Consider the following 12,537-nt stretch of genomic DNA (forward strand, 5'->3'; position numbering starts at 1 on the left):
TTGTGGGAGAAAGGGCTTTTGAATGATACACAGCTCAATCCATTTCCAGCAATATTATTTATTATCAAAATTTCCATCACCCGGAGGATCTGGAGTTGGGAACTGGGGTGGGGAGGCAGTGAATCCCCCTGCCATGGCCCAAAGGGTGACAACATTGAAATGATGATTCTGTAGATTTTTATGAATCAAATAACACTTTTTATCACTAAGTTGCCCCTGGAATAAGATTTTTATTACATTATGCTCCCAAATTTTTATGTGTTTAAAGACTCTTATTTTCCTTTGTTACATTGCTCACATCAGGGAAATGGAAAAAATAATTACGCTTATTTCCTGGTTTTGTTTTCCTGATGATAAAACTCACCTCAGTTTCTCCAGGCTGAAGGCCAGATATTGGAGGTTTGCTATAACGTGAGTGCAATTAAGGTGGATAAAAACCAATTTTTAAATTAAAAAAATCACAACATTTTTATTTAGATATTGCTAGTTTTTTACTCTCTTCCCATAGTCTTAAGTTACTGAACTGGATGTTTAGTACTTGTTTCTTTAATTAGTTTCCAAATTGTTAGTAGAATTTCAGATTTTACATACTAAGATGTTTAACTTAAAATGCTCATCTGTGTTGAAACGGACAAATCCAGAGCCTCATTAACATCCTTACTGTGAGAACAACACAAACTGAAACACAAAGTTGATAAGCAAATAGCTTGTACTGTATTTACAACCAAAATCTGATTGTTATGTTATATTATATTTATTGTTATATTATAAATCTTCTGATATATTGAACTTCCACAAGTCCAAAAGTGGAAATACTTTGACCAGGCTGTTCTCCACCATAATATGCAGTTTGAAGCCAATAAGACATATGTTCCTAAGTTACTTAGGTGCTTTTGAAAATATCACCTGTAGATGTATAAATGTAGGCTTATGAGCCTAACTTCGGGCCCCTATTTTTGAACATTGTTAGCTTTGTATTAAAAAGTTCACAATAACAGTGTGTGACAGGGTCCCTGCGGTGAGCCTGGACTGGGGGATTTCTGAGCTCTCCAAACCCACCAACTTGGGATGCCTCTCACTGTGATACTGATGTGAAGCTACAAACCTCTGGCAGGTACTGCACGTATACAGCCATTCAAAGGCAGGGATGCACCCAATTGAGTTACATGAACGATCTCTTAGCCTCTCATGAACCATCAGTAGAGAGGCTCCAGCAAATTCCCTCCAGTTCCACAGTCTTGCAGCCCAGATCTGTACCATTTTGTATTGGTCAGCAGCCTGACTTCTTCATAGGAAAGTGGAAATGCACTAGCCTTTGTAACCTGAGTAGATTTCCCAAGCACTTTAGACAAACTCATTGGAAGAATAATACATTAAAATAAGTTTAACAACTACAGAAAGATAGATTTTAAGTGATAAATGGTAGGCATAAAGGTCAGAGATAGTTACTTTAAGAAAATAAAAAGTAAATACGCATTCTAAATCCTAAACTTTTAATCTAGGAAAGAGTTGAACTGAACAGCTTTGCTCACCCTGACAGATGTTACAAGCAGGTTTACAGTTCCTCAATACACAGGCTGGACCCCATTTCAGCCTGGGATCTAACTCCTTCTAGTTGAAAGTCTTTCGTCCTTCAGATATTCTTCCAGGTGTAGAGTTGGGCAGGGAGAGAAGCCAAGGGATGATGTCATTGTTTCTTTTTTTATACCTTCTCCTAGCTGCTTAAAAGTTCCCTGCTGTGATGTCGTGTGCAGGCATCCCCTATTGGTCAGGCAATCTCCATTGTCTACATGCTCTCTCTGAGAAGTCTCTGGGATGGCCACTGGGAAAGTGGATTCCCTTTTAATGGGCCATCAGCACATGTCTGAAAGGCTGGGTGTGGGCATCTCCCAACCACACACAATATTTCAGTAACACATATTACAATATTTCATAACTTCACATACAGTGATAATGTATACAATCCAACAGGATATTAATGTTCAACAGATCAAGACTCTTCAAATGATACCTTACAAGGCACACATTGTACAAAACATATAATCCTATTACAGTGGTGAATATGGGGGTTCCAGGGTGCTACTTTGAGGTAATGAGTGTCACACAGTGTTAAAGTATTGAAAGCAGTAATAACTTTTTATTAGTACTGAAGCAAATTTGTTTTGAAGTGACAAACATTTTATACCACTTAAGAGAAAATATTTAATAAAAGCTACAATTTTTTAGCCCCTGATGCTACAAACACTTGTGCACATGCTTAACTTGAAACATGAGTAGTCCCTTTGAAGTTAATACAGTAAAAGTTTTTTTTATCCAGCATGTTGGAGGAATGGGGGATGCTGGTAAGTGAAAAATTCCAGTTAACTGAGAGTGAGGGAGTTTGGGTGCAGGGCTGGGCGTTGGGGTGTGGGAGGGGATGCAGGGGTACAGGCTCTGGGAGGGAGTTTGGGTGCAGGAGGGGGGTTGGGGTGTGGGAGGGGTTTTGCGGTGCTGGATCCAGAGGCACTCACCTCAGGCGGCTCCCTGCAAACAGTGATCTGTCCTTGCTGTTCCTAGGTGGAGGCATGGCAGGAGGCTCTGTGCACTGCCCCTTCCCCGAGCCCTGGGTCTGTGGCCAATGGGAGTTGTGGGGACGGCATCTGTGGGCAGAGGCAGTGCGCAGAGCTGCCTAGACATGCCTCCTCCTAGGAACAGCAGGGACAGGTCGCCACTTGTGGAATAGCAGGGACAATTCATCCGAGGTGAATGCCTCCGGATCCAGTATCCCGAAACCCCTCCTGCACCCCAACCCTCTACCCCGAGTCCCCTCCTGCTCCCAAACTCCCTCCCAAACTCGCACCCCCTCCTGCACCTCAACCTCCAGACCTGCACTTCTTCCCACACGCTGAACCCCTTGTGGATGTTCCTCCGCCTAGGAGCAGCAAGGACATGTCGCCACTTCCAGGGAGCCACATGGAGCCAGGTAGAGAACCTGCTGGCCCCATGCCAACTCGACTATAAACCGGAACTTTCCATGAAGATTAGACATGCTGGTTTATAGAGCTTTCTGGTTGGTACAGGGCCAGATAGCACAGCTTTTACTGTAGAACTATTCAGGTTAGTAAAATTACATACTGTTTAAGTGTTTGCAAGAATCAGAACATTAGTTCTCAGTATTCTGGTTTTTTGCTTGTAGCAGTCTTGTAAACTGCAAATAAAAGACCCTACCAGTAGATGCTTTTAAAAAAATCAGCGTTCATAATTTAGTTAGTTAAAAAATAATCTAAAGTTGCAATAACAAAATATTTAAAATTAGTTTGGTAAAGCCATAATCTGATTTTAATCAATTAATTTTAAAAAATCAGATGATTTAAATGTATTTGATTTAAAGTGCTCTGTGCTGGGTGCAACTTGATTGATGATTTGAATTTTGACCAAAGAATTTGAGTCACATACATGCTTTTATTTTGCTTTCTGGAATCCTGTATTTCATTGTTTCCTTGTATTCCCCCATCTGTCCATCTATATCTGTTGTCTCGTCTCGTCTCGTCTCATAGTTAGGTCTAGTCTACACTAGGAAATTAGGTTAGTATAACTATGTCACTTGGGTCTGGAAAATCCACACTCCTGTTTAACTACATCACTCGGCTCTAACCCCATTGACCTAGCTACTGCCTCTTGGGGAGGTGGATTATCTATGCCTACAGGAGAACCCTTCCCTTTGGTATGGATAACATCATCACTGAAGCTCTGCAGTGGCACAGCTGCAGCATTTTAAGTGTAGAGAAGATCTTGGATTGTAAACTCTTTGGGGCAAGGACTATCTCTTTTTTTTAATTATTATTCTATGTTTGCACAGCACTTAACAATGGGATCCTGGTCCTGGGGCTTCTAGGCACTATGATAATACAGATAATATGTTGAACCTGATTTTTATAATCGGACGCCTTTGGAAGAAGGTGTAAATCCAATACAGTCTTGTATTTTCTTAAATCTGTGAGGGAAAAGTTTTAAATGTTACTCAATCAGCTTACTTTGTTCATTATTATGGGACAGCATCATGATCAGATGCTGTGGATTTTTATTTTAAGCTAGAGCAGTTTGTTACTCATCTGTTTTTATTGCGTCTGGTCTGTCCTTCTCTTCGCTCTTTGTTCCCATTTTCTCACTTTTTGCACCCATGGTACTCAGAGTTGACTGGCATTTGACAGATTTGTACATGTCAAATCTCCAACATGGCTTTCAAGTACAGTTAGCGTATATGGTAGGCAGGGGGAGAAACTACAGAAATCATAGAATCATCAAAATGTAGGGCCGGAAAGGGCCTCAAAGTCATCAAGCTCAGCCTCCTGTGCTGAGGCAGGACCAAGTAAACATAGACCATCCCTGCCAAGTGTTTGCCCAACTTGTTCTGAAAAAACCTCCAATGATGGAGATTCCACAACCTCACTTGGAAGCCTATTCCAGAGTTTAGCTGTCCTTATAGTTAGAAAGTTTTTCCTAATATCTAATCTAAATCACCCTTCTTTCAGGTTAAGCCCATTACTACTTGTCCTACTTCAGGGACGTGGAGAACAAAAGATCACAGTCCTCTTTATAATAGCCCTTCACTTATTTGAAGACTGTTGTCAGGCCCCCCTCAGTCTTCTTGTCTTAAGACTAAACATGTCCAGGTTTTTAATCTTTCCTCATAGGTCAAGTTTTCTAAAACTTTTATGATTTTTGTTGCTCTCCTCTGGAATCTCTCCATTTTGTCCACATCTTTCCTAAAGTATGGCTCCCAGAACTGGACACAGTATTCCTACTGATGGGTCATCAGTAATGAGTAGAACGGGACAGTTATCTCCCATGTCTTACATATGACACTCCTGTTAATACACCCCAGAGTGATATTAGCTTTCTTCACAACTACATTACAGTGTTGACTCTCATTTAGTTCAATATTCAAATCGCCAGACTCTCCAGCTCCTGCCTCAGAGCAGTCAGCATCAGCCACATCCTGCTGTTTGTACAGATACATTTTATAGCAATTCAGAACAGTTTTATGGCTGCCTAACTTTTGATTTGTTCTTGATTATGCTTTACAAAAGTGTTTTTTTCTTTTTCTTTTTTTATTTTCCAGAGTTACAGTTCTGGCTAAGAACTTCACTCTGCACGATGGTGTATAAGTGCCTGTTAATTTCTCAAACCCACCAGAATTTTATGCAGTTGTTTTAGGAATTATTGCTAACAGACATTCTCTTTCTTCAAACACTTCAATATAATCTTTTTCAGCAATATACTTGCCGTAGCTTCAAACTGAAATGTTCAAATCCTATTTTCTTACTGGTTTTCAGGAAGACAGGAAAACCATTTCATAATTTTATAAGCTGGAAAGACCAAAGAGCTGCTGAACTTGTAAATTCCTGGAACAGGGGTGTCATATTGAAGGTAAGGCTGCTCATTGAGTATGCTGCTTAGATACTGCTTTTGTTTTCATTTACCCAAATTAGGTGTGATAAATATTGCAAGTGCCCTAATGCATAATTTCAATAAATGACATGATATGTAGTTTACAACTTTAAACAAAAAATAATACTGTTAGCATACAAAATGACAGAACACGAAAGCGAAGAAATTAAACACTGACATTCTATATCCACCTATAAAGCTAGTGTCCTAAACATACAGTGAAGGGTAGCCTAGAATTCCTCCTTACCTGTAAGGGGTTAAGAAGCTCAGATAACCGGGTTAGCATCTGATCAACAGGACCAATGGGGAAAGAATATACTTTCAAATCTTGGGGGGAGGGGTTTTTTGTGGTGTGTGTTTGTGTGTTTGTTTGTTTTTTGTTTTTGTTTGTTTTTTTCTCTCTTGGGACTGAAAGGGGCCAGACAGAAATCCATCTTCTCCAACCCATCCTAATCCAAGTCTCGAATATTGTAACCAGTATAGGTAAGCCAGGCAAGGCGGATTAGTTTCTTTTGTTTTGCTTGTGAATTTTCCCTGTGCTAAGTGGGAGTTTTTAACCTAAACTGGTAGAAATAAGCTTCGGAGGTCTTTCATGCAGGTCCCTACGTCTGTACCCTGGCGTTCAGAGTGGGGAGGGAACCCTGACAGCTAATAAATGTGTATAACTTTGAATCTCCTTGTTATATTAATATGTCACATGTTAACATTGCTAGCAAATGATTTTTTTGGTTCTGAATTTAATTTTGTCAGTATGGTTTTTGAGATTTTTGTACTTAGAATATTCATTTTTTATTCCAATTTGTTGTTGTAAATATGTTCCAGAATGTGTTGTAAATTTGGAGCATGTGTGTTCTTAAAAACAAAGAAGATTGGTCCCCACTTTATGTGGAAAAATTGAAGTCAACCTTACCTGTAAAGCTACTACTGGCACCTTCATAATAAGATGTAAAATTCCTTGATTTGTCAGAGATTTCCCTTCTGACACTGAGCAATTCATTTAACCTCTGTGTTTCAATACATATGTGTAAAATACAAGTAAGGCAACTAAGAACTTCTGTTCTTTTGGAATAGGCAATCCACGTTATCTCTACAATTCTTTACTTTTTGACTCGGAGTGATCGATATTTGACTGCTAGTTCATTGACTTTCACAACACAACATGTCTCTTTGAGGCTGTCCTGGATTTTACAAAACATAACTGAGGTAAGAAAGTTGTTGGGGGGAAAAGTAATACTCTTGGTACATAATAGCAATGAATAGTGACTTTTCTTGATGGTTACCTGCTCGGTTTTTGCTTTCTTTTTTTCCTTCCCTCAAAGGGAATGGAAAGAGAGGCTAATGATCTATTTTATCTTTTTACAAACTTCCCCTGATCCTGTAAATGTGTTCCTGTGTGACATTACTCACATGAGGAGTCTGACCTACAAAGCATAATCATATTGTTAGTTTTGCATTTCTTTTATTTATTAATCTTAACATTATACAACATAATTTTTATTGTAATTTATTTTAAAGTGAATTGAACTTTATTGTGTAACAATGTGGCATATTTTTATTTTATCTTTGACAGTGTTACATTTCCAGTCCGCCTTATCCCAACACTTACAGATTTCCAGAAATCAGTAACATAATGGTCAAAAAACAGGGATCTCCACTTACTCAGCATTTATGTAATTTTAAAGGCTTGACTAATGGTGTATAGCAGGGGTCGGCAACCTTTCAGAAGTGGTATGCCGAGTCTTCATTTATTCACTCTGATTTAAGGTTTTGCATGCCAGTAACACATTTTAACATTTTTAGAAGGTCTCTTTCTATAAGTCTTTAATATATAACTAAACTATTGTTGTATGTAAAGTAAATAAGGTTTTTAAAATGTTTAAGAAGCTTCATTTAAAATTAAATTAAAATGCAGAGCCCCCCCGGACCAGTGGCCAGGACCCGGGCAGTGTGAGTGCCACTGAAAATCAGCTCTCATGCCGCCTTTGGCATGCATGCATGCCATAGGTTGCCTACCCCTGGTGTATAGTGTCAGTGCCAGATATGTAAAATTAAACATTTCTGTGTATTCTATTATGCTAGCACCAAAACTTCTAAAGAACAATGAATTCACTGTGTCTCCTGTTTTTGTTCATTGACTTGGCTTTTTCCTTTCCTTTCTCTTTACTTAATTTATCTGTGTGTTTACTTTCAGATTTTTTTTTAAAAAGAGAAATGGGGAGGGTTGTCCTCTGTTTGCTTGTTTGTTTGTTTTACAACAAATAAGGAAGATTTCAAAAGTTGTTATTTTTAATCTATTACCCTGTTTGTTCTAACATAGAAATATTAGGAATGTCAAATATGGTCTTCCCTGGATTTGTTGGTGGACTTGTTGGCTCTTTCAGATATGGACTCATCAGCTTTTTTTAACCTAAAATTAAAGGAGATGGGGGTGCTGAGTCTTCAGTTAAAGTCCTGTTTTCTCTCAAGAATTCCCTAGTTACTGGAATTTTAAAAAGCAAAAAACAAAAACCAAAGTTCTGCCCAGAAAAATCATTTCCTTTTTCAATAAGTCGGTCTGTCTCATCATTCTGCAAGTTCTCTGGTTGTCCTTTGAGTCTTTCAAGAAAAATAGGATAAGTAAAATCTGAATTTCTAAGTTTTAAAGAAGGAAGTAGGGAAATAATAATTTTCAGGCTTTCTTTATATAACATAAAGAAGCAAAAATTGACAGCCCTATTTGCTTTCCTTTGGCAAGGTCATATTTTTAGGTATTCTTATTTTTCTTTTAGCATTGTCGTTTTCTTATCTACAAAACACTTTCTTTTTTTACCACTTCTTCATATCTCCTCTTCCACTGCCTTCATTTCTGAACTCCACTAATAGTGATCTCAAAGTCTCCAGGTTTACACTATTAGGGTTCTTATGTGCCACTGCTAAAGAAGGCTGAGCAACTAATCTCCCATTGGCAGCAACAAGGCTTGCAAAACTGTATGTGCACAGGAGCAAAAACTGCAGTTTAGGGACAGGCCATATCTACGCTACAAAGTTTGGTCGATGCAAATTACATCAACATAAAGCCGCCACAGTTAGCATATTGCTTGTGCACATGCATAGTTGGCTTCTTGTGTTGGTGCTGTGCGTACTCATCAGGAGAGTTTGTATTGATGCACAGTGGGTGCACCATGGGTAGGTATCTCCTTGTGCAAGCTTCCACTGTCCAGCACTGTGTTTTGGGAAGGTTTGGCAATGCATGGTGAGGAAGAATCAAGTTGCTCAGGAGTGGTTGGGAACAAGGGGTCAACTTCTCAGTGTGCAACTATCTCCATCCCATAATGTCATCTATATCCCATAATATTCACGCCTTTTTAAAAACTCCCACAAAACTGCATGCCCCTCCTTGCTGTCTGTCATTTCTGACCTGAAGCATTGAGCTTGCACAGCTCTGAGCTATTGTCATAAGTGTTGCAAACACAGGATGCACGATCCTCTATTTGCAGAGCCTTAAGAAAAATCGAATCAGTGTGGACAGATTGCTGTGTGACATAGTGAGAATCAATTCAAGGTTACTGGTGGGGTTTGTAGATCAGCTGCAGATGGTGGAGCACCATTTCTGGGCCTGAGAAATGAGCACTCATTAGTGGGATCACATCTTAATGCAGACTTGGGGTGGTGAACAGTGACTGCAGAACTTTCGGATGCTCAAGGCCACATTCCTGGATCTGTGCTCCAAGCTTGCCTCAGCTCTCCAGCACAGGTATACCAAAATGAGAGCTGCACTGACAGTGGCAATCGTGTTGTGGAAAGTTGCAATGCTGGATTACTACCAATGAGTGGGCAATCATTTTGGAGTTGGGAAATCACTGTGTGGGGGTGTCGTCATGCAGGGTTATAACTCGTCTCCTGCTACACAGGACTGTGACCCTACGTAATGTGCAGGACATAGTGGATGGATTGCAGCAGTGGGGTTCCTGAACTGCAATGAAGCAATGGATGGCAGTTGTATCCCAATTTTGTCACCAGACCACCTTGCCACAGAGTACATCAACAGAAAGGGCTACTTTCCTATAGTTATGCAAATACTGGTGAATCGCCAGAGATGCTTCACTAACATTAGTGTTGGCTGGTCAGGGAAGGTGCATGATGTTTGTATTTTTAAGAACACAGGACTGTTCAGAAAGCTACAAGCAGGGACTTTCTTTCCCAGCTAGTGGATTACCATTAGGAATGTTGAAATGCCAGTTGGGATCCTGTGGGACTGAGCTACTCCTTGCTTCCTTGGCTCATGACGTCATACACTGACCACCTCGGCAGCACCAAGGAAAGATTCAACTATAGATCAGCAGATGCAGAATGACAGTTGAATGCACTTTTGGTACACTGAAGGGATGCTAAAAGAAAAGGAGTACTTGTGGCACCTTAGAGACTAACCAATTTATTTGAGCATAAGCTTTCGTGAGCTACAGCTCATTTCATCGGATGCATAAAGTGGAAAGTACAGTGAGGTCTGTGTGTATATATAAAATCTCCTCACTGTACTTTCCACTTTATGCATCTGATGAAGTGAGCTGTAGCTCACGAAAGCTTATGCTCAAATAAATTGGTTAGTCTCTAAGGTGCCACAAGTACTCCTTTTCTTTTTGCGAATACAGACTAACACGGCTGCTACTCTGAAACCTGAAGGGATGCTGGCATTGTTTACTCACAAGGTTGGATCTCCGTGAAGAAAAATCTCAGTGGTTATACCTGCCTATTGTGTCCTGCATCATATTTGTGAAACAGAAGGGAAAAGTTGCTGCCAGGATGGGGGACGAGCCAGTCACAAGGGCAATTAGATGAGCTCAGCATAGAGCTATACAATTCAGGGAGGCTTTGGAAGAGCATTTTAACAGTGACCCACAGTAATGCATTGTGGTGTACTGTGCTCTATCTGGTTATGCTGCTTTGGGACCTGTTTGGAATTGGGTGGTGCTTGGTGTACATCTGTGAATATAACACTATCAATGTACATATTAATTTTGTGGTGCTTGCTGTACATTTGATTATTGCATTGTGTTTGTCACTGATCCTATGAGTTGTGTCACAGTCTGCAGTACCGAGTGAGTGCTTTCAGAACTAGGCACTCTGCAGCATATGTTGTGAATTAATAGATTAATTATTTTTTAAATAATATTATAATCAGTAACAAAAGCAGTGCAAAGAAAAATCTGTGTAATTTAAAAGCTATTAAGATATTTTTAATGTATTTGATCAGAACTTAATAAGGGCGAAAAGCATTCATTTCCATTTTACCTACATATACAACATCTGTGGTTTTCACAGGTCAGTGTATGTGAAGCTGTGGTTGTCCTTAATGTTCCCCCTGAGTGGAGTGGTAGGGGTAGGGATGTGGCCTCTCATGCCATGTGGAATGCTGAGGGTGGTTGTAGTGAAGTGCTGTAATGGAGTTCTCCATGGACTGCAAAGAGAGGTGAGCCTGGGACTGTTGAACTTATATGTTCCCAGGAGTCTGCAGCATCTCTGTTTGCTGCTAGAGAAGCCCCATTACGTCCTGGTGCATCTCCCTCTCCTCTTTCTGCTGGGAATCCTGGACCTTTTTCCTGTCTGCTCTTCCCTTCTCCAGGCTATCTGCAGTGTTCACCCTCCAGGTGATGCTCATGGTCTGATACAGCATTAGCTTGCAGGAGCTCATTGAACATGTCATCCCTAGTGCTCTTATTCCTCCTCCTTATCTGGTTCAGGCATTCTGTGAGTGTGGAGGGGGAACCACTCAAAGCTGAAACGGCAGGAGCTGCAGATAAAACACCGAGGTATAGTCAGTATAGTGTGACAAATTTCCTCCTCTGCCTTGGTGGGTCCTGTGCTTATTGGCAGATTTGCTTGCCTCAGAGGTTCACGGCAGCCCTCAGTTTGGCCACTTTCATGGCTCAAATCTGCCGTTCACTCAGTTATCCTCATCACTGGCCAGCATGGGGAAAGGAGGAAGAACAATCCCTGCAGTCTCTGCTTATCCACCTAGTGGATTGGGGAACAGGCCAGAGACCTTCCCCTCTGGTGAAACCCACAGTCCAGTTCAACTCCTCCAGTATCAAGTAGGGAGTTGAGGGAATGGGGGGAACCCAGGCCCGCCGTCTACTCCGGGTTCCAGCCCAGGGCCCTGTGGGTAACAGCTGTCTACAGTGGCTCCTGTAACAGCTGCAACTCCCTGGGCTACTTCTCCATGGCCTCCTCCCAACACCATCTTTATTCTCATCACAGGACCTTCCTCCTGATGTCTGATAATGCTTGTACTTCTCAGTCTTCCAGTAGTACACCACCTCACTCTCAGCCTCTTGTGCTTCTTGCTCCCAGCTCCTCGCATGCACGCCACAAACTGAAGTGAGCTCCTTTGTTTAAACCCAGGTGCCCTGATTAGCCTTCCTGTCTTAATTGATTCTGGAAGCTTCTTGATTGGCTGCAGGCGTTCTAATCAGCCTGTCTGCCTTAATTGTTTCCAGAAAGTTCCTGATTGTTCTGGAACCTTCCCTGTTACCTTACCCAGGGAAAAGGGACCTACTTAACCTGGGGCTAATATATCTGCCTTCTATCACTCTCCTGTAGCCATCTGGCCTGACACTGTCACAATGGTCACAATAGTCACAACAGAAACCAGAAGTTAAGATTCAGAATTCCCTTCCCTTGGTCCCCTACAGTTTTAAACAAGGCATGCTTATTGTCTTCTACTTCCAAGTGCTTGTGCACGGCCCCACTCTCAGCTCCAGCCATGGTGAGTATGGCTCACATGGGGTGAGGAAAATGAGGAGGGAGTTGCTCAGTTGCATGAAACTACGAGTATAGTGCAATGGCACTGAATACTGACACCATTTTCCACAAGCGGTGGTGATTTTAGTTGATATTTCAGTCCGGTCCTGAGAGTGACAAAGGCAGAGAGCACAGCTGATGTCCTGAAGCCATGAGGGGCCCATATGCTGCCACCCAGTGTACTGCAATGGTGCTTGCTGAAGTTATCACTGACTGGCATGGGAACACATCCTATTGCAAGGAAGAAATAAGGCTGCCATCCCTAGAAACCTTTGGCAGAGGATTGCAGAGGATTACCTCCGTGAAAATTTCATCGAGATCTCTTAGGAG

At 41.2% G+C, this 12,537-nt stretch overlaps 1 protein-coding gene across 4 annotated transcripts in view; it reads left to right on the forward strand.

The window, feature by feature from the left end:
- Positions 1-12,537, forward strand: part of GK5 (glycerol kinase 5) — an 84,309-nt gene that overhangs the window by 20,247 nt on the left and 51,525 nt on the right. For all 4 annotated transcript variants that reach the window (XM_084639757.1, XM_084639758.1, XM_084639759.1 and 1 more), the window contains exons 4-5: positions 5,316-5,409; positions 6,502-6,633. In XM_084639757.1, coding sequence (XP_084495883.1) covers positions 5,316-5,409; positions 6,502-6,633 — 226 coding nt within the window. The remainder of the gene's footprint in view (positions 1-5,315; positions 5,410-6,501; positions 6,634-12,537) is intronic.

This window comes from Lepidochelys olivacea, assembly GCF_965140295.1.
Source record: "Lepidochelys olivacea isolate rLepOli2 genome assembly, chromosome: 9".
Classification (NCBI taxonomy): domain Eukaryota; kingdom Metazoa; phylum Chordata; order Testudines; family Cheloniidae; genus Lepidochelys; species Lepidochelys olivacea.